Raw genomic sequence first — 18,560 nt, 5'->3', positions numbered from 1 at the left:
TGATATACAGAGTCAGGATTAGTTTAGTCTTACCATAATGCATTATTAATGTGAAAGGGTGGAGAAACATGGGTGTAAGTTACAATAGACACTCATTAGTCTTTTGGGGAACTTGCTATTTAACTTCTCACTGAACCAAACTATTTCCTGTGCAGGTTATTTCCTGTGAACCATAGATTTACTTGGCAGGTCTCATATTTTCTGTGTACCTCTAAGACCACAGTTTATGTCAATAATGTAATCAAACTGCTGTTGAGGCCTGTGTGGTCTCCCAGTCTATATCTTAAAAGAAATCTAATGACTCTGTCTGAGATCCAAACATCTCACAGAAAACAAAACACAAAAAGTTTTACTTGATAAACATGTCTGATTAGATATGTAGTCTGTCTTTGCTGGTTTGCACATACAGTCGATAGAAGTATTTATCCGAAAGGGAGAGTATAACAGAGGGGGGGGGGGGGGGGGGGGGGAAGCAAAAGGGAAATGACCACTTCAAACTCACCTGGGGTTTTTGTGCAGCTAAGGATAAAGGAGGTAGGGATCACTTTATCACTATGAGAAACCTGATTATTTGCTGAAAAGATTAATAGAAATGATGCTCTGTTGTGATAAGACTGAAGACGTGGCTCAAAGGTTAGATTCATCCTAGGAAAAAAGCTCTGTGGACCTCTACTCCAGCAGTTCTACAAGTGTTCCAGGGTGACTCTTGCAGTTATATTTGCACCACATCAGGATTGTAGGCAGAACAGGGAAGCTGAGGATATTGTTTGAACTACAGTTTAGTTGCCTACTGTTAGTAATGAGAAAGCCACAATGAAACTTATCAAGTGTTACCATCAACTTACAGATTATATTCCTAGTAAAAAGGAAGAAAGAGAACACTTTCAATTTGGACTGAAACAGTCCAATAAAAATAGTGAAATAAACTGTTTACTGGTCTTTTATTTGGGCCATATCAAAGCTTCCCATAGTTATACTTTGACCTCTTGACATTTCCTATTCTCTTGCTTTTTATTACTCAGCAGGATACAAAGAAACTGCATATGGTCTCAGCAGGTGGTCAGCTTGTGTTTTTTAAAGATTTTTTTATGAGAGGGGAAGCAATACTGGCTAGTTACCTTTCTGTGCTGAAACAAAAATAAATGTACAGTTTATGTTAACTGCAACATCTTAGTGCAGTAATGAAATAAATCTAACGAACCAGTTCAAAATACCACTGCACACTGAACTGCACTTCATGATTTAATATTACTATCCAGGGGCTTTTGCATTGCTTTTATGGCCTTTTAAAAGAGATCACATCAACCTGAATTGGGCTCAGAACTCCAATTTTGTAAATATAAACTCCTAAAATTTAAAAACCAGTTGAAATATCCTCCTTGACAAAAACCCCCGAATAATTCTAATCACATAGGTGCTTATAACCCAACAAGTGACTACTCTTGACTGATGTCTAAATACTTAAACTGTAGGAGCTGGAAGGTAAAACTGACTATAAAGCATGGTAAACAGCAATTTTTTGCTTATTACCCACTTGGAGAGAAACCAGAAATAAAGAAATGAGGATCAGAGAGAGCAGGGTAGCTGAAGAATCTTTCCTATCTGGCTATAGTACACTGCTGTGACAGTGAAGAAAAAAAAAAAAAAAAAAGGGCAGAAAAAAAAGCCCACCCCAAAACCCTGGAATTGCCTGAGGGAGAATTCCTTCTTGCTGGGGACTTGCTGAAGCAGCTTACCTGGACTGACAGCTCAGCACTGTCAGAGAAGTGGGAAAAGCAAGTGTGTGAGGAGAGGAAGGCTTTGGTGTGGGTGGGACGTGCCAAGGCCTGGAAGGAAGGCAAACTAAGTGCTGCAGATGTTCCAGATAGCTCTGCTGGCCATAATCAGTTTAGAGATAGGTCAGTGTAGTTTAGATGACTGCCTTCCTCCCATCTTTCCTCAGCACATCAGAAAATGAGCCATCTTAGCTGCTGGGTTCTGGTCCCTGCTCCCTGAACTATTCATGCATTTTATACAATCATTGCCATTTATTTTAACAAAGTAGAAATTTTCCTAGGAAAATAACCTGGCACTGTGCACTTCCAGCTTCGATGCTGTGATCCCTACACAACAGACTCCAGCTCCTGTCTGCTTGCTGTCTCACCTGGTGAATCTTCTATTATGGGTTAGGCTTCTGCTTAGAGAATTTTAGGCCACTGTGGATGATAGTCAGTCTGCCTCTCTCCTTTCACTATTTTAGGCACTCTGGATATTGCTCTGTGGACCAGAGTTTCACAGGTATCTAGGTATCTACCTATTTTACATCGAGGTACTGGGAGCTTCCTGGCTCTCAATCCTTTGGTTCCTTACCATGTCTAAAAAAAATCTTCCCTTAGTCTTACAATCCTTCATCTGTAAAATATTCATTGGAGCCAAGCTCATCTTTTGCTTAATGTTTTATACAGCACACAACACCACGGGGTCCCAGAATATCTGGACTGTGATGTAATAAAATAATAATTGATGATAGTGCTACTGCGTAATGTTTTTAGAACATGGCATACGTAAAAAAACTTGTAAAAAAAAGAGCATTCATGATGCTATTGTTTCATGGCAACTGTTTCAGCTGACCTTCTATCCCACCCACTAACATCTTCCATTAGTAGAGGAGGACTTTTGATGTTTAGTGTGGAAGGAAAATCCCACCTTTGATGTCAAGTCAGCATCTGCTTCCTTCCTTTTTTTTAGTTATTCATGCCATGAGGTAAAATCGGACATATAAAGAATAGAATAACTGTATCAAAGTGACCTGACATTTTGAGTTACAGTTTCCTTTATGGAAACATACTATAAAACTTAATAGAAAAATAACGTTTCTAGAAGTATTTTGTCACAATTTATAGAATGTGTAAGTTGTACAATGTGATTAAAGGCTTCTAGATGAGATATTCTGTACTAAATTCTATGATATATATCTTAGAACCATAGTATATGTCTATGGTAAAGTAGTAGCTGAGCTACTCCTAAATCATATGGTGTTTTTTCTATCAATCAGGATTGGGAAAAACAATGTAGTGCAATTGTACGATTTGGTTTACTAATGGATAAAACCTTTGTGAAAACATCACTACTGGGAATATGATGAATTAAGAGTAGAAGGTTTTCTACAAGTTTTACAAAGTTTGAACAAAGTTTTATGTTACAGCAAGAGAATATGTTTTACAAACTAAAAATTCTGGGATCAAGTAGTACTAATATAATGAATATAATGGGAATTGTCCTATTAGTTTATGTGACCTTGAGCAACCTTCAGAAATTAATCTTATACTATCATTTCATATCTCAGAATAAGATATTAAGAATATTTCTGCTTGCTACATGTCTATCAATTTTGCTTGATTTTATTCTTTACTGTCTGGTAAAGGGTCTTATTTTCCCACTAAATAAATGTTGGTAGCAGGTTTCAAAACATCCCCATTTAGAACAACAGCATGCAAAATATCCCTTGATTAGTCTGTCTTCTTTTATCACTTCTTCTTGGAGTAGCAAAATGGACAGAAGGACTTTTCCCTCTAAACCTTATATTTCTGTAATTTTATGATGTCCTTTCTCTTCAATACTTTATACAGTAAATTACCTGAGCACTGCAACTACTCATGTACCTAATATTCAAAAGAAGTGTTTTCAGAAATAAAGCTTTGGCTTTGTCTCCCAGCATCATTTGAATTAGTGATGAGGCATTGTCTATTAATTGATGCTCTACCTGTGTTTCATACATATTCCTTCAAAAATCTGCTGGGAAGTGCCAATTTTTGTTCTGTTGTTCACTTACTGATGTATAATTTTTAAAAACTAGACTTTTTACTATCATTTGTCTCTCACTAGCACTGTTAGCAGGATAGATCTACAGAATTTGTTCTAGTAACACAGATCCCCTCTGAGTTAAATTCCTGACTTCTGGATCATTAGCTTTTCAGTGTCTACTGCAGGCATAAACTGAAGTCCAAGAAATTCCATTTAAGCCTAAGAGGAAATGTTTTTGCTGCAAGGGTGATCAAACACTGGAAGCAGTTGCCCAGAGTGGTTGTGGAGTCTCCGTTCATGGAGATATTAAAAACTGGAGTGGGCACAGCCCTGGGCAGCCTTCCCTAGCTGACCATGCTTTGACCAAGTGTTTGGACTAGAAGAACTCCAGAAGTGCTGCCTTACCCCAGTTAGTCTGTGACACTGAAATAATTATCAGTTTCCTGTTTAACAAACACATGAACTGTGTTGATTACACTCAATCTCTCAGTGACACTGGTTTTCATTTGACTGTTACAGTTTAGATGATATCTTAGTTGGTGCCCCTCTCTTCATGGAACGAGAATTTGAAAGCAAGCCTAAAGAAGTTGGGCAAGTTTATCTCTACCTGCAAGAAAGTGCTTTCCTCTTCCGAGATGCACAAATTCTGACCGGTGCTGAAGTATTTGGTAGATTCGGCAGCGCAATCACGCACCTTGGAGATCTCAATCAAGATGGATATAATGGTAATTTATATGTAATGTAGTAATATATATCTTTGTATAGCATCGAAATCAAAAATGGCTAAGCAGTGAATATGAAGTGTCTGTGCAGTGCCTGAAAAAGGCTATTTAACGTGTAACTGCCTTTTAAAGTGATGAGAATTTACACTAATCCTAATGAAACTGATATTGAGGGCCAAACCATGAAAAGCTTACCTATAGGAGGACAGTCATATTGACTACTATTTTTTACTAAATATTAGCATATTCATTTGAATAAAAATGTTATCTGTTGTTTTATGACTATAATTACATTTAAATACTTAGTTAAGATGCTGCATTTGTTTAAAAGCAGAGTTCTCCTCTCCTCAAATGCTTGGATGAGTTTGAGAATTGAATGAGATTCAGTAAATGGAGCATTTTGCCCACAATGAAAGAACTGGACACCTCCAGGCATCCTATTTTGGAACCAGACTTCCATTGGTAGTTAGGCACAGAAAGAAACGTGCATAATGGGACGTTTTTCAAATGCGTATAGCACAGATACACAACAAAACTATCATGTAAGTTAACTAGGAGTCTAAATTCAAGAAAACAGTCCAAGTAAACTAACTTGCTTAATTATCTGAGATAGCTTGGATGCCTTGAGCTTCTAGAGTTAGCCTCCTAGATGTGGTCAGTAACACCCTGGTTTTCCCTGCATGCATTTCCTTATTTCTTATTTCCCGGATGTTAGAGATCTGCAAAGCAGCATCTCTGTATATAAAACCCCAAGGAGTTTTTCCTGGAGGAGGTATTCTGCACAGTAGCCTTAAAGATTGTGGGCCCCCTAAGGAAAAATAAATGGACTTAGCTCCTCCTTAACTTGAGGGCTGTTTTTCATGGTGCTGTAGCCACTAAACTCTAGGGCAGTGTCACTAATGTGTGGCTTCTGTGCAAGGGATAAGTCATGTCAGGAGCCATAGAATTGTGTTGGGGTTCAGGGTGCACAAAATCCAAATACTATCCTGTGGGTAGAAGCCATTGGATTGTGACTGCTGAGAATACCCTCACTGGGTTGTCCTGGAATCCCACCACAGAGTTCAGCTCAGCTGGACCCCACAGTGGAGACTTCCTGTTTTCTACCTGTGAGCAATAGCAGATGCCCCAGCTTCTCTGGGCAGGGACGGTTTGTATCCCTGCTCTCCAGCATTCTGGTAAGGCAGGGAGGAGACAGACATTCCTTCTTTTCTCTCTCACTGTGTAGAGAAGGCTAAGAAGGATTTAGAGTCAAAGTCTTCTGCTTCATAACTGAACATGCCAGTCATAGAGCTTTGGTGCACTCCTGCCTTTACAGTGAAGGTACAACTTCCAGGTGCTGACGTGAAATGTAATAAAGGAGTCCAGCACTAGGTCCTAAATAAGAACCTAAAAATGAGAGCTGTAGATATGTATCCTCCTCTAGTGTTTCCTATTGGCAAGCTCAGCTAGTACAGCTGTTGAATCTCAATCTAGACATGATTCTGTCCGCATCCCATGCATAGGAATTAAGAAGAGCATTGTGAGTTCTGCTTCTTGGATATGGCACCTCATTTTTTTAAGGATTGCAGTGCTTAATTGCATAATGCCCAAGGCCTTCTGTTAAATTCCTGACCCGGTACTATTCCCATTTCTCAATAAGATGTTGGCTTGGTGTAGATGAAAACGTTATATTCCATTGTTGTCTTTTGTATGCTAAAGCACTGGATGTTTGAGGGGGGTAGAGTTTTTTTGTCTATATGTTGAATATTTTATCTGGAAAAATAAAATTAATTTTATCCAACAACTGTTCCTTATTAATTAGGTGATAGAGGAAATCAAGGAAAAAAATATGTTTAAAATATGTTTAAATATGTTTAAAAATATGGAAGTAGAAGCATTCATTAGATCTTGGTTTATTAAAGCTTATTAAATGCCCTGGAAATATGGTAGAGGAATCCACTGTGGACTGGCTATATAATACGATGCAATAACCCCTTCATAGGATGATTTTATAAGCTTTTGTCAGAAAAGTTTGGCACAGAAAAGACACTACAAACATTTTTGTGTATTTATTTGCCTTAAAACTAGAATCCATACAGAAGTACAGAACATTGAAGTTCTTGCATGTACGTAGCAGAAGCCATTTATGTCTGTTTTCCTGCAGGGACTTAATTTTTGTTTTATTTTAATTGTGACCATTCTTTTTGTTCTTTTATTGCACTGCAGACATTGCTATAGGTGCACCATTTGCAGGAGAAGACAGAAGAGGGAAAGTGCTCATTTACAATGGACATAGTAATGGGTTAAATACTAACCCTTCCCAGGTCCTCAATGGAGCGTGGGCCTCACAGTCCATGCCTTCGGGATTTGGCTTCACTCTAAGAGGAGACTCAGATGTAGACAAGAATGATTACCCAGGTAAGATTTTTCCATTAGGGAATTTCAGACTTCCATTCTCTGGAAAATGCATCATGCCTAAACTGCTCCTTTTGAAAGGCAGAGGTCAGAATACAGAATAGACATTTTTGGATAGTTCTAGCTAGCTTTCCTGAGAGTTAAAATCAGACAAAACAAATACTCCCTTTCCTGTCAAAAGACATGATCAGAAAGGCAAGAAAGGGCTTAAATAGCTACATTAACATAAAACGTGAAGTTTACAATAAAAAGCTTAACCCTTTCCCCCTAATTCCAAAAACTGAATGCGCTCAGCTTATTGAACTTGTAAGGTCTCCTTCATCCTGGCATTCTTTCTTAATTAAAACCATGTTGTGTTGTAGAAGAAGGGGTTGTCTTGGTTGTGTTGCTAAGTTGTTTTTTGCCATCCAAACAGACATGGAGCTATATATAGGTTCTTAATGGCTTCGATTACATTACAAAATAACAGAATGCAAAGACATTGCTTGAAGGCAGATATTTTGTTTGGGCTTTTCCATCCCTTTTATGTTTTCATTCTGCTATGTGGACTCTTTTAAGGTTAGCTTCGATTCTTCCTTGCTAGTTTACCTGACATGCATTCAGATTTATCAAGTTTGTAACTTTAGTTGAGTTTCGCTGGGTAGATACATATTTTTTTTTTTTAAGAGGCATGTTCATAGCATCATAAGTAGTCTGAATGTTGGAGCTATTTTAAATGTGCTTGTATTTACTCTCTCTTTCCTCTAGAAGCAGATCTGTTCTGTTTCTTTTCATCCCAATTCAGAAGTCTTAGCAGGGGTGTGCAGTAAAACATCATATTTTGTTATTGTGAAAGGTTCATGTATAGTAACATGCTAATAGTCTTTACTTCCCTAACTATGAAATCACTTCAGTTAGCCTGGGTTATTTCAAGGCTAGTGTTCTTAAAACTTGTGATTTTCAAAGGGACAAAACCAACATCTCTTTTATCTTTTTGTGATGGATTGTAAAAACCATGAACGAGGTGTCTTTTTTTCAAAAGCAGAAGAGAGTTTCCGGGAAGGGGTGTTTACAATAGAAATTACGGGTTTACAAACAGAAAAGCTGGCTGCAGAGTAATAAAGTGAGGCTATCACAAGACTAAAGTGAGAGGATCTTTAGCATTTGAGAAAACAAAGGGGTTTTAAACACTGTTCTGACTTTTTGTTAGCATATTGTTTATCTTGCTATTAATAGTCTTTCATTGTCCATGACTAATGAGGTTCTTTTGGACAAGGGAGCTCTTTATTAAAGTTTCAGCATTTAAACATTTCCTAAAGCAGCCACAAGGCCCCCCCAGCAAAACCAAAGAAAACAGCATATTGCATTCCTGACATTTCTAAGATTGAAAAGATAGAGGGAAGGGAGAGATTCTTTCAGGTCTTCTTTAAGTCACATGGGGAAGAAAGAAGAGTAGAAGTCTTAACTAGTGTATTAGCATACTTTATATGGAGCATCTTTTAAACTAATTTGTGAAAAGTTTGAGTGATGCATCTCAATCTTTCTAAGGGGTTACTGAGGAACTGCTATAGTCCATTCAGTTGTGAGATTTCTTGGTGTTGTTCTACTTGTCATTGTTGGCTCCACTCTGCATCCTACTTGCAGAATTTCACATTGTGATATCAGCTCACTGTGTGTTAGGTGGTTTAGATTTATGACATGAATTACTTTAGCAAAAAAACCCCAACAACCTGCATTTACTGTAACTAGCTTTTCCCTCCATCCCTCAGTTGAATATCTGGATGAGCAGTACTGGTGAGAATCTGTCAGAAGATGACAGAAGAAAAAAACTTTACTGTCAGACAACCACCTCTTCCTTAATTCACAAAGACTTGAAGCACCAAAACAGAGCTGTAAAAATAGCACAACCATGGCACAGTGTTAGCACAAAAATAGAACGCCTTCCTATGGGAAAAAGGAAAAAAAAGAAAGGAAATAATATGGGGAAATGCACCTCCAGGAAAAACACACTAGGCAATGAAGTAATCCTTCTTGTATCAAAAAGCTTTCCTTCTTAACCTCCTGACGGAAATTCTGAAGGGCAACCCTTGTACAAGGAAGAAACAAGGGACTGAACTTGGAAGAAACAGGAAGGAAGTTTTATTTTAGATGTCAGCTGAGAGGCAGAGTATTTGCTGACTATAGAAGGTCTAGAAAAATAACCTTTAATTCAGTGCTTCCCAAAGTACTGGTTGTGACTCTGATTCAAAGAGGGTTGTGAAATATTAGAAAAAAATCTCAATTTTCTTTTAAGCTTTTTAATGTCCACATTATAAAATCAGCCATTTTATTTTAAAAAAAAATTAATAAAACTAAATTATGCTGACTCATCACTCTGAGGAATTCAGTTCCCATAGGCGGGGAAGTAAGACCCAGCTGTAATGTCTGGCTGCAGGTACAACCATGTATTGCCACAGTCTGCAGTGAGATTCTCCAAGCAATTAGTTCTTCCATGGCTAGACTTCCAAGTGTTGTCTGAAGACGAATGGGCTCAAAACGGGATCACGCTTGCAAGAAGTTCCGGACTGACACCAATTTGTGAGGACTCATATAATTGTAGCTGTGCTTGTACAATTTACTCAAACCCTTGCGCCTAACATTGTTCATGAGGCAGGCATATCCCTGCTAGGAAATGAGAGGCTGAGAGATGGGAGTTACTCTGCCATTTCATTTTTAATGCATTGTGTAGCATTTTCAGAGCTTTTAGAGTTTTGGACCTTATTCTTTAAATCAGACAATTTATTATTGTTCTTGGAGCAGGTCACAGACTTGGAGGCCAGAAGAGACCACCTGCTTGTGTGGCTTCTTATCACAGACCCCTGAGCTTCATCCTGGGCTCGCTGTATTGAGCCCCACAACCAGCGCTCTTAGACTGAGTTACAGGTTGGGGAATACAGTTCCTAAAAAGTGAGGGTGAAACACAGTCAAATTTTTCTCCTGTTGGACAAAGGTTAAATCCTCTCTTGCTGTGAGTTCAATTCAGGCTGAGATCTACCTATTAGTCTTGTGGGAAAGAGCAGCCATTTGATACAGTAAGTGGTATCTTCCTCTCCTCATCCAAATGCCCATGTAAGCTCAGGAACAGAGAAGGAAATAGGGGGCAGACAAAGGCTGCCCAATACTCCGTGCTGTTCAAATCCCCCAGCTTTCCTGTGGATGGAGGAGTGGTTTCTGCTTCCTCCTCTTCTTGCAATTCCTGGCCAGCAAAGGGAGAGACACCACCTCCTGCTTCCTGGTCTTATTTAGCAAAGGCAGAGGAAGACTCTCTTCTACCCCAGGATGCCAGTTGTATAAAAAACGTGGGAGAAAACTGATCACGGCCAGGTTTAATGGTGAGGTAGAAGAGCAGGCAGGGAACAACATAATACAGCCGTACTGAAACGGAGGAAAGATCTGTCTAGCATTGTAGCATGTCTTCAGCAGCGGCCAACACAGATACCCAGGGAATTGTACAGTTGCTGTGATATTTCCCAGAATATTCACCCAGCTCTAGCCAACTGGATAAGCAAGGTGTCCCTGAGTCAGAGGTGCCACCTTCAAATTTAGTAGCCCTTGACAAACTTTTCTTCCAGGAATTAGACCAATCAGTTGTAGAACTCGTGTGAACTTTTGGTACCCACAGCAACCTGTGTCAAGGGGCCCCATAGCCTTGTTTTGTGAAGAAGTAATTCTTTTCACTGCACCCCATCCAAGTCTTGAACGTTCCAATGGACAGTTTCTTTGGATGTGCCTTAGTTCTTATACTGGAGAGACAGTAAACAATTCTTTTATAGTCCACTGCTATTTTACAGACCTCTGCCGTATTCCCTCCCTCAGCCTTATGTTTTAACCATCCTGTGGAAGGAACTCTAATTTACTTAATTGTTCCTTGTGCAGAGACAAATGGCACACCAGTCCTGCTGTACCAGATGGTTCAGTCTTCTGCCTCTTCTTCACACATTTTTATGTAAAAAGCAGTGTGTAAAGTGTGACTTATGTGTGGCTAAAGCTTTGCTTCTAATAAAGATTTTACCATTGACCTGGTTTTCAAACTTATCTGACAGGGAAAAAAAAAAGCTGCATCTTCCCTCCTGAGAAGAAAATCAGAATTAGTACTTGACAAAACAATAATCCTAAGTCTTTTTCATTGGTATCAGTGATTATGTTTGTGCAAGAAAATAAAGTGAGCCAGGAACTGTGATCTGGCCTTGAGGCTACATGGCACAGCACAGCTCACCCATCATCAGATGAAACCCTCCTGCCCACTGAACCAGGATGGCCATATCCAAACTGTCTTTTGGGAAAGGTCTTTGGCCCAGGCTATTCCCCAGACCATTCCTGGCCACTATCTGGGAGAATACTAACATGCACACACTGAAAGCAGACCAGAGTCTGTGCTAACAATATAAAAATCTGGACAGTACCAACACAGTGCTCAAGCTCATGCCCTGACTTATTTTAATTTCACTTCTAGCCACTCACTGCACAAAGCACAGGATGCTGGCTGCACAGCACAGACAGCTGAATGGCCACCTAGGCAACATTGTACCTAAAAATGAAACTTTCTCTAGTAGTGTCAGCATGCGGATAGGGCTGCTTTCCTCCTCATTAATGTAATGACCATCTGTCTTCAGCTGCCCTGGCATAGATGTTATCACTGTAACAGTAGTAGACCTCTGCTCTCAGCGTTGTGAAAATACAGGGATTTTTCTAACCTTTCCACAGGGAAGATTTAGTTTTGTTATTAAACACAGCCCTTGGTTTACATCTCCACAGCTTTCCAGCGAAGGACTTCTGTAAATTGTGTCATACTCGCAGACACTCCAGATATTACGTGCCCAGAACTGTTCCTTTATCTACACAGACAGGGTGATACTATGGTAGTCTCTGCTTTGCAGGCTCTGAGGTAGTGGGAAACTTTCAACCCTGATAAGCAGCAGAGGCAGAAAGCTGTGCTGATCATCCTGACAGCTGTGTTGCTCTGAAGACATGCAGCTGCCCTCTCACTGTGGTGGTGTTCATCACCTTCAGCCCCAACAGAGCGTTCTTCCTCACCTAGCAGAAGAATTGCAATGCCAAACAGTGCTGATGGTGGTAATGGATGGATGGATGGATGCTCCTTTCTCTGTAGTCATGTAAGAGTTATGCAGGACCTGATCAAACTCTATAGTTGGATAAGGTTACTGAGAGGGAAACAGTAAGAGGCAGCGGATTAAGCATGTCAGTCAGATAGATTTAACGTACCAGCCAGGTCTGTGCTTTTCATGTGACTATTCAGGGGAACAAACATCGTGCAGCTTTCCCAGTCTTTCAAGCATGGCACTGACAAGGTTTGTACCATACTTACCTGAGATACTCAGTATGTCTCCGGTATACAATATGTATTTGGTATTTGAAGGAAAAGACCAATTAATCCTATTAAGCTGCTTTTACTCTAGTGAATTAAATATGCTGTCTTTAGTTCTGAACTGTCACTGAACAGTCCTCGTCCACAATATCAAACTCATTTTCTTGCCAAAACAGGGATACTCTCTTTTGGAGTTCGGTAATTGGCATGGGACAACTGCTTTAGGGCCATTCTAATGACACAACCACAGACAGTGCAGGTATGGCACACAGGCACATTCTCTGGCACTAATTTACTAACGCTGACATATTTGTAACATCTTTCAGCAAACGATCCATTTCACAGTTTTCTAACAACTCGTTTTCTAAGTTCATATTCAAAAGGAGAGGATTTGATCTCACAAATGTTGCTATGGTAAATACTGACTTCGTGCCGTTAGCCTGGATTGATAATCATGTAAAAATGAAGAGGATTAAAGAAATAAAGGAGGCGAGTGAATGGAGTGAAAAAGTGTAAAAGATAGGCTTTTTTCATCGGTTTAAGTGCAAATACAGTGGTAGCTGGAAGGAATCGTACAAGATTCTGTGCTGTACTTTTCAGTGCCGAGGTTAGGACGTGGTTTGATAGTTGGACTTGATGATCTTAGAGGTCTTTTCCAACCTTAATGATTCTATGATTCTATGACATGGCAAAGCAGCATTGTGCTGTATCTGAGGCCATACTGGCGAGGCCCACAACACAGTTTATATAGCCATGGAATTCTCTGTAATAGCAACTCTTCAAGGTTTGCGTAAAGATATGCTGAATCCCTGCCTCAGCACAACCTTCCTGGCTGTCTTCTATGTTGGAAGATCTGAGCAACATAACGATAACTTTCAACACAGCTTCCACTTCACTTCCCAGTAAATCTGGGGCTTTTAGGGCCCCTTTGCTCCGCTCTGAGCTTTATTTCTGTCATCAAGGCCTGGAACAAGGAATGAAGCCTCAGCTTAGGCATGTATTTTGAATTATAGTTTATTTTGTTTGTAAATTTATTTGTCTTTTTCTATTAGCATAGTTCAATTTTCATAGGAACAAAAGAAATCCATAAAACTGTTTAATGGGAAAGAAATTTGTTTCTTTTGGCTTCTGGGCATCCGTTCAAAGCTGGTCCCCACTGAGTGCTTGGAGTCTATGATTATCTAGGTGATGGTGCCACACTTCCAGCTGGTTCATCTATCTGTGCAGGGCTCAGGCATTTGGAGGCTGTAAGGTTTCCACCCTCACATTTCAGCATATGTTCAGTCACTTGATAGCTGAGCAAATAGTTTATAATGAATAACTTACTCAACTCATTAAGCTTGCTTTCTTCTTGTAGCATATCCTCCAACAGACTGTGGTTTCTTCAAATGTGTTTGTGAACCAGGATGATTTAACCACTTTCTTTTAACAGTGTGAGTGGATTCAGAGCAGTGCTCTAGATTAATTCACTATTCAAAGACTGATGATTAGTTAATTAGTTAATTGCTCAAATAAATTATGCACTATTGTTTCTGCTCTCTGCCTGTTTAGATGCTTGTGTAAGTCTTCCTTATTACCTTAGAGTGTCACCCTGGAGTCAGTGCCACTGAAGCTCTATCTTCAAGGTGTCCTGCTTTTATAGATATACAGCTGTTGGCCTGTTCTTTTTGGTTGTTCTTTTTAGTCAAGCCTTTGTCAGCACAGGGAAATGTATAAAGGCATCTTCATGCCTTGTTATTTTGGACTCAGTTGTTCTGTTGAGAATAACACGTATTAATATAAACAAATGACACGAGAAACATTTTAAGAAGGAAACAAGTGTGATATAGACAAAATTTCCTCAGAACTTCAGTAAGCCAGTTTAATCTTATTAAAATAGGAGTAGTTAAGAGCTCCATCTGCTAAGTACATTAACTCAAACAGCAGGAAGAAAACCCTCAAGTTTCTTTCTGAGAGGCAAAGGTTCTTCAGCATTCATAATTTTTTTTGACAACAATAGGCATTTTGCCAACAATATCACAAATCATAATCTAGTGATGATTAAATTATGAAGTTGATCCAGGAGATTTGTGGAAGACAAACAAATTAAATCAATGAGAAGCTGCATCTGCTGTGGTAAGACAGGACTGCTGAGCGTGGGAGCCAGAACAAGGGCATGGGTTCTGCCAGCAAATCCAGAAAAGCTGAAGTGTTTCTACCAGCTAATTGTGTTTTCACATGAATAATCAATCAAAAATATAGCAACAAGCCAAGAATCTTCTGCAAATATGTTAATTTTATGGCAAATTACTATCTGTAATTTACAGGTATGCTTTTTTTTAAAAATTCTTTGAGATATTTAATTAAATCATAATATTGTGCCCAATGGAATATAAGAATAAATAAATTAATTCCAGTAAGTAGGAATTTACTGAAGTGATAGAACTTTAACTGCCCTCTCTTGGATTTGTTTGTAATATAATGAAAAATAGCATTATATTATGAAAGGGACTCATTCAGACAAAATGGGAGTATTGAAATGAATTAGCCTTAGGTGTTATCCTTAACAGACCTGCTACCAGAGTGGTTGAGAATGGTAGGATTGGAAGAAAGTGCCCCTGTGTTGGGTGGTGGTTGTTTGTAGTATTTAACTAAAATTCTTGAGTAAAGTTGACTGAACTGGACAATCCTGTGTCCTTTATTATGGTCAAGCCTGAAGTAATGGCCATTTAAAGGAAATTTTATTCTGGACCTTTGCTGCTGACATTTGGGAGTGTAGTGCTCTCTGAAATCCTAGAAAACAAATAGAAATCTGATTGAGGGCCTTTTTGGCACCTCATCCGCTGCGGGAAATAAAAAACAAAAAGGCTTACAAAGATTTTTTTAACAGGATTTCCAGTTATGCAGTTTTCTTACTCTCTTTTATGAAATTTCCATTAGCACCTGTACTCAGGATTCTAATTGTTTTCCAGTCCTATTTGTACTGTGTAATTAAACTGACAGACTATACAAAGTGATATTTAAAGCTGTCAGCAAATCATTCTGAGTCCATAAAGTCAACACTGCCTATATCCTGGTAGAGTTGCAGTGGGGAGGTAACTCAGCTATCTATTGTTTAATTTTTCGGTATCTCACAAGTGAAATGTGTGCCAGTTATGTAGTCCTTCATCAGCTGTTGCTCTTGGCCACTGTCCCCCATGAAGCGAGATGAGGTACTGTGCCTTGGCAATTTCTCTTGAGATTGCTGGGCAGACTCCAACAAAGTGTGGGGTGCTCAGCACGCCACATGTTCCTCCCTGCTTAGAGTCGCTGGGGCTACATTTCTCACAGGAGATGGAGATGTCATTTAAAAATACCAGAGGATCAAAGAATTTGCTCAAGTTAAGAAATTAATATATCTTGTTGAGACTGGAGGCAGGACTTTTTTGATCTTCTTGCTTCCTCCAGTTGGTTGAAGGCTTAGTCAGCATCATGGCAAGTTTCTTTATCACATGACGTTTCAGGTCTGGCGTAGCCACATGGCAGAAAGTGCAGATAGATAGACCAGCTTACAAAATCTAGTGTGCCTTTCAGTGTCATCTGTGAATACTCAGATATACTTTACTTTTTATGATAATTTTATCTCAGAAAATGGATTTTCTTCACCAGTGCCTTGCAGGCCTTCCCTTTAGAGCAAAGTAAAATTTGAAATAAACATTAAGATTGTTTAACTTTGCGCAGTGCCCCTTGACTTCAGTTAAGTACATGCCAAAGACACTTGTTTCAAGATTAAGCTCTGTGAGCTCCACCAGTTGGGATTTTAGTGATTACAACCCTCCAGCTGTATTGAAATGCAAGTTGAAAATTCCTTCAGTCACTCCGTGCTTGTTTTCTTAGTTTTTTGCAGTGTGGTTGTGACCGCACAGCTCATTTATTCCACAACAGCAATGAGGCAGAAGCACACGGCTGTTGCCACCAGCCCCTCCTTACAGATCTCTGCTTCTCTGAAGGGTAGATCCGATCAAGGATCTTCTAAATGAGATGACATACATAAAGTGGTCATTTACTTAAATCTATGAGGTCGGTCCTTCATCCTCCCTCATGAAATATTAGAAAAGAAGGAGTGAATGAGATTTTGTGATTCTGATACTCTCTCTTTTTTTCTCTCTTTACTTATACACATTTTAATCTGGGCTTGAAAAAACCCTCACAAATGCAAAGCAGCAAGGATTTTCATACGCTTTTCTTCAGGCTCTGGTTGGAAGGGTTATAAGTAGTTAAGCTGGCTTTTTTTGCCATGAATTCCAAATTGCTTGTTAAACCCTTATTCTTCAGCTACTGACCTTTGCATCAGTGACATTGCATGTGTAACATTAACAAGCAATGAATAAAGACGACAACTCTCTATTTTTAGGAGAGGAAAGTTGCCAAGCTTTGGATAATTTAGACATCTCATGCATTTTTTCATAGAAATTATTAGTAACTTTTCTTCTGCAGAACACACAACAAATTCAAAACTTCTGCTTATAAAAGTGCTCTGATTTGATGTGTATTCAAATCTCATGGATTTGTATCAATGTCAAAAATGTTTTTTTTTCCAATGATGGATATAGGACTTGCACCCCACAATACAATGAAAGAAAGAATAAAACTAGTCTGTAACAGAACAAGTAGAAGCAAAGCAAAATCCTTAATGGATCTTCCAGTGAATACTCTGCTTGAATATATAATGACTTGGTCCTTATATTAGATTGTAGATGTCACTACCGGGTATAAGTATGTTTTATTGTTTGCGTATTCATTCTTAAATCCACTTTTCCTACTGAGTGGTTTCACTCCTACAAGCTCTTTGAGTCAAGAATAAGCATGACTTAGACCAGAGAATAAAGGACATGTCAGGGAAAAAGTAAGAGCTTCCAAAGGAGAGCAGGATGAGCAGAGTCCTGGCTGCCCTTAGAGTATGCTCAAACAGGGCCTTTGTGATGGTGCCATGACTGAATGTCCTCATCTTTTTTGCTGTGTCTCCGAACCTGGCTGAGGTGGCAATACAGAAAGACTGCTCATGGAAAAATCGGTCTTTTGGTGGCCGGGATCTGTAATTGCTCCTCTAGACCCATTACCATCCGTCTTCAAATAAGCTGGGCTCTGTCCCAAACAAACCAGGATTTAACTATTAAGCAGATGGACAAAATCTCCTTTAATATTAAAGTGGGGATGCCAAGATAGTGGGGACCTAAGTCCACACAGCTGTAGATAGTGAAATAAAGAGTTCACTCATACTAGTGAGGCTAACAGCCTCATTCTTTTTACCTTCAGATTCAAACAGGCTACATTTTATTAAGCTGACTCAAGTTGTGTGTTCAAGTTTTCCTTTGTGGCCATGAAGGGTTGGAGTGCTTTATTTTTTAATGAAAAATTTGATTATGAAATCGTCACAAGACCAGGATCTGGATAAGTCTTGGATATCTACCCGTTTTGTCTCTGCCATAACATAGCCCTGTACTGAAACCTTTTGAGTTACCAAGTAGGAAACAGTGCATATCCTAATTTAAGTCTGTTGCAGAATTCATAAAGAGCCTCCAGCTGGGAAGAACAGAACGGAAGCCCCTTCCTTCTTGTCTTTCACTTTCTGTTCGTAACATGTTTCTTTCTCATTTAAAACAAACAAACAAACAAAACACAAAAAACCCCAAACACTACCCCCCCAAAAAAACAACAGAATATTAAATCTTTAGGGGTTGCCGTGGGTGTTGCTGTCAGGGAGCTACCAGGAAAAGTTTTGCCATGTGCATTGTGTAGCTTTTATGTTGATGGCTATGTTTCTATCAGTTGTTTATTTGAGAGGAAAATATCTCTCGGTTTTGGTACTGTGTGCCAGTTTTCTATAAAAGCTGCTAATGAAAAGGACTCATAAATGTCCCAAAAAGGAGATAACAACAACGCTCATTTTCTTTTGCTATTTAAAATGTTCCTGAGCCTGAAGCGTATTTCTCTAAGGCCAATGGAAGTAGAAAAATGTAAATGTTGTACAAAAAGAGGATCAGAACCATAAACTGTCCATGCCTGGTCTTATTAGGACATTATTCAATGTAATTTATTGTAGGACATGTGGAGTACTTGTTTAAACTTGTGAAAGCCTGACCATTTGAAAAGCAGACAGAGCGCTGGAAAACACGTGGCCAGACCTGGCCCAAACCCACCCAGCTAATCAGCATCAAAGCTTTTGTACTTGCATCATGCTCAATGACTTCAGGGCTTCTTAAGCAAACCAGTGCTCAAACTATGGAAGCAGCAAGTAAGGGTTTGTTTACAACCCTGAATACTGGTTTAACTAACTCATTTAGATCCATTTAGATTAC

At 39.1% G+C, this 18,560-nt stretch overlaps 1 protein-coding gene across 2 annotated transcripts in view; it reads left to right on the top strand.

Moving 5' to 3' along the window:
• ITGA8 (integrin subunit alpha 8) overlaps positions 1-18,560 on the top strand; it is a 107,039-nt gene that overhangs the window by 24,012 nt on the left and 64,467 nt on the right. For both annotated transcript variants that reach the window (XM_075746269.1, XM_075746270.1), the window contains 2 exons: positions 4,303-4,508; positions 6,711-6,902. In XM_075746269.1, coding sequence (XP_075602384.1) covers positions 4,303-4,508; positions 6,711-6,902 — 398 coding nt within the window. The remainder of the gene's footprint in view (positions 1-4,302; positions 4,509-6,710; positions 6,903-18,560) is intronic.

This window comes from Balearica regulorum, chromosome 2 (genome assembly GCF_011004875.1).
Source record: "Balearica regulorum gibbericeps isolate bBalReg1 chromosome 2, bBalReg1.pri, whole genome shotgun sequence".
Taxonomy (NCBI): Eukaryota; Metazoa; Chordata; class Aves; order Gruiformes; family Gruidae; genus Balearica; species Balearica regulorum.
This window is presented reverse-complemented; position numbering and strand designations above follow the sequence as displayed.